Source organism: Penaeus chinensis, chromosome 19 (assembly GCF_019202785.1).
Source record: "Penaeus chinensis breed Huanghai No. 1 chromosome 19, ASM1920278v2, whole genome shotgun sequence".
Taxonomy (NCBI): domain Eukaryota; kingdom Metazoa; phylum Arthropoda; class Malacostraca; order Decapoda; family Penaeidae; genus Penaeus; species Penaeus chinensis.
The window spans coordinates 222,448-227,106 of record NC_061837.1 but is presented as its reverse complement, the minus strand read 5'-3'; the positions used below and the strand labels follow the sequence as shown (position 1 = coordinate 227,106).

General features: G+C 27.9%; 2 protein-coding genes across 2 annotated transcripts in view; one reads left to right on the top strand and one right to left on the bottom strand.

Moving 5' to 3' along the window:
- LOC125035197 overlaps positions 1 to 132 on the bottom strand; it is a 2,842-nt gene extending 2,710 nt beyond the window's left edge. Inside the window, exon 1 of the mRNA XM_047627436.1 lies at positions 23 to 132. Coding sequence (XP_047483392.1) covers positions 23 to 132 — 110 coding nt within the window. The remainder of the gene's footprint in view (positions 1 to 22) is intronic.
- Positions 133 to 2,992: 2,860 nt separating this feature from the next.
- On the top strand, positions 2,993 to 4,084 carry LOC125035182 (the record flags this gene model as incomplete). The annotated part of the gene is given in 1 exon segment (XM_047627410.1): positions 2,993 to 4,084. A coding segment is annotated over 1 exon segment (313 nt), but the record flags the coding sequence as incomplete, so codon positions are not given.
- Between the last annotated feature and the right edge of the window lie 575 nt (positions 4,085 to 4,659).

The window sequence follows — 4,659 nt, the reverse complement described above, 5'->3', positions numbered from 1 at the left end:
CCTTCCTGGCTTGGCTGCAGGCCTGGAGAGGCCAGCGCGATAATCCATCTGCTGGACAATTCGATGGACAGACATGTTTGTGGCTAATGGTTTCTCAATCTTGTCCATTTTGGCAGCAGGTGTAACAATCATCCGGTGCCTTGGATTTTCATTTGCCACCTGAAGCCATGTATGGCTTCAAAGCGACTTCCTTGGTCTGGGCCTTGCATGGGTCGTCAACTTTGATTTCTTTCAGTGGGGGATTTTGGCCTTGATTTTCCATGTAGTAGACAGCTTCTTCATCTTCTCATGCCCCTACCCACCACGGAGCCCCTACCCGCCACGCCACCATATGTATTTCATATATTTTAACATATATATATACATATATATATTTATATGTATATATTTATATATATACAAATATATATTTATATGTATATATTTATATATACATATATATATTTATATGTATATATTTATATATATACATATATATACATATATATACATATATATACATATACATATATATTTATATACATATATATACATATATATTTAAATACATATATATAATTATGTACATATATATATATTTATATATATTTTCATATATATATTTTGTAAATGAAAAAAAAATATATATGTTATATATATATACATATATATATATGCATATATATATTTATATATATATATTTATATATATAGTTATATATATGTATATATTTATATATATATTAATATATATACATATTTAAATATATATATATATTTATTTATATATATATTCATATACATATATTTAAATATATTATATATATGTATATGTATATCTATATATACATATATATATATATTTATATATATATTTATATATACATATATATTTTTATATATATTCATATATATATAGATATATATAAATATATATATATATAAATATACATATATGTATACATACATATATATACATATTATATATATGTAAATGTGCATATATATATATATATATATATATATATATATATGATATATCTAAATATATATATACTAATATATATATACATATATATACATATATATACATATATATACATATTTATACATATATATATGTATATATATATAGATATATAGATATAAATATATATATAATTATATATAAAATATAGATCTATATATAAATATATATTTAGATATATATGTAAATATATATATATAAATATATATAAATATATTTATAAATATATATATAATATATATAAATATTTATATTACATATATATGTGTGTGTGTGTGTGTGTGTGTGTATCATATATATATATTTATATATATGTATATATATCATTTTTTTTTTTTATTTACATAATTATATATACATATATATTCATATATTCACACACACACACACATCTCTCTCTCTCATATATATATATATATATATATATATATATATATATATATATTATACATATATATATTCATATATATATTCATATATGTATATTCATATATATATATATATATTTATATATCCATATACATATATATGAATAAAAAAAAATATATATATATATATGTATGTGTGTGTGTATCCATATATATATATATATATATATATATATATATATATATATGTACATATATATATACATAATCATACATAAATATATATATATATATTCATATATATATTCATATATATATTTATATATACATATATATACATATATATACGTATATATACACGTATATTAAAGATGCATACATACATACATACATATATATGTATGTATGTATCTATGTTTCTACATACATCTATATGTATGTATGTATGTTTATACATACATATATATGTATGTATATATGTATGTGAGTGTGTGTGTAAACATACATACATGCATATATATGTATGTATGTATGTTTATACATACATACATATGTATGTATATATGGTTATGTGTGTGTCTAAACATACATACATATATAAATATATATATATATATATGTTATATGTATATATACACAAATATGCATATATAAATACATACACACACATATAAATATATACATATATATGTGTATCTGTGTGTGTATACAAATACATACATACATATGTATGTGTCCATATATATGATATACATATGTATGTATGTATATATGCTGTGTATGTATATAGGTATATATATGTATATCTATATATATATATATATAATACCAACATATATATTTATATGAGAGTTATATACTTCACAGGGAGAGCATATTAAAGAATATCAAGTATACTCATTCAGTTAATACAAAACACCTTTTGTTATTTCAATGAGAGCTAGTTAATAAAATCTCGAGTGATATACCTCTTCCCTTGTGGTGTATAACATTATAACTGAGAAAATCTCCACGATGAGGTTCCTTCGCACCCTGGGACATCACACTGTCTAATAAAGTCCAGGTTGCTGACTTTTTAGGTTTCGATTGTATTGGCTGTTTGTCCCAAATACTAAATCTGTCACACCTTGTGGTGAAAACAAATCCAACTTCATAGTGGAGAGCAGGCGGGGAGGCCATAGAGGATTTTACAGATGAATTTTGAGAGTTTTTCCATGTTTCTTCGGTAGAAATGAACATGTTATAATTTATCTTATCTCAGTGGTTTGGAGCTGCATTCTCAAAATTAATTTAGAGCCAGTGGGACCTATCTTGGAAAATAGACATCAGCTCCATAATGTTCGCTGTGGGTAGCTATCTTCATAAGAACAAATTTTGTCAAACCTCATGTTGTAATTATTAAAGGCACTATACATTCACATAAGGGCAGGTCTGCAGGTTAAATATGACAGTTAATTAACAATCGATGAAAGAAATGGTAAGCCAGTATGCTTGAGGATTTAGCAGTCTTAATTATAGTTCATTCATGTTTGTTTGTTTTTGTCTTTTCTCATCTTTCCTTTTTTTTTTTCTTTCTAATTATCCGTGTACTTCATTTTGTCTCCCATCTTTCTTTCCAGACTTCATATACCGAGGTTAAGCAGTATCCAGACTTTAACCCACAGGCCATTGCCCTGTACAACTCCATAGCAGTGCAACAATTGCAGGAGACTGGCACGGTTTTTTGGGACAGCACACTAAGGTTATCGATTGCCTATACGGAGGAATGCGTCAGATCCAATAGAATCACGCCAGCTACCAATGAGTGGAACTGCGGTGACCCGGGACATATAGGATACATTATGTTGGATCAGTATGCGGATATGATATATAATGCTTTTTGCAATAGGTTCCTAAACCTGACTGACGATTATTGTGACACAGGTCGCTAGCTGTAATTGCTAGATCTTTGTTCATCTCGTTACCTTAGAAAAATGTTTTGGAAGTAACTGAACATGCACAATCTCCTGTGTAAGAGCGTGTTTGTGTAATGCTGGTAAAACTGTCAGGCGTGTCCGACCAATCTACATATTTCCTAGGTGTGTTTCATTGCTTGACAAAGTACTGGAAATAAGAACATTTTGTAAATACATCAATTAAATAATTTGACACAATGTAATCATATTACATGCACATAGTTTTGAATCTTCCCCCGCGACAGCTTGCTCCTCACATCCTTTCGCCCAGGCATTGACTCTATACAATAGAGCCTATGTCGTCACCGCAGCCTCCCTCATCCCCGTAACGGCGGGCATCCCGCGACCCGGTCGCTTTCCCGTATCGAGTAGCCACTTTTCAGTGTACCAGTCGCCGTTTGTCGTTTCCCCCCGCACCTTTGATATAGTTTCACGTATTTGTATCTGTATTCACGATTTTAGGGAGTTTTTGACTTTTTCTTTTAGTTACACCCGTTTGGGTCTAGTTTTGTTTTCTTTTTGTTTCACTGTCCATCCGTTATGTTATTGGTTCGATTATATAATTTAATCCATTTCTATTTTATGAGAACAAGTATCTTTATTGTTGTTTTATGATATATTATTATATTTTACGTCTATTACGTGTATTTACGTTTATATTTGGGATTGTAAAGATGTACGACCGTGACGTCACGGCATGTGTAGATTTGTTTCCCGCGAAATAAACAGTTGGTGGCCGCACTTGGTCGAAGTAAGATTGTGTTTCTCTTAACCCCCATTTTTGATGAATGAGCTGCAGCCGGCTTCACCGAACAACGGAGCCCGCCCGATTCTTCAGAGAAACAAAAGTTACGTGTCCTGACAGTTATCTATTTTTATCAATTAGGAGCTGGACTAACTTAATTTATATAATGATTATCAGTAAAGGTAATCGTGAGCCCTTTAAAACGATACCAGATTCATGTATTCCTAGAATCCCTTTTTTGCCCTCTACCACTCTCATGGAGTTCTAGGACTTTTAGAGGGAACAATTATACTCTAAAACTGCGTAAGGCACCCCCCTTGCTAAAGAACCGTTTACTCTCTCACACACATACACACACAGACACACACACACACACATATATATATATATATATAAATATATATATATATATATGTACATATATGTGTGTGTGTCTATATAAGTATATATATGTGTATATATAGATATGTATATGTGTATATGCATATGTATATATGTAAATATATACATATATATGTGTGTATATGTATACGTAAATAAATAAATATATATATATATATATATATATATATATATATTATATGT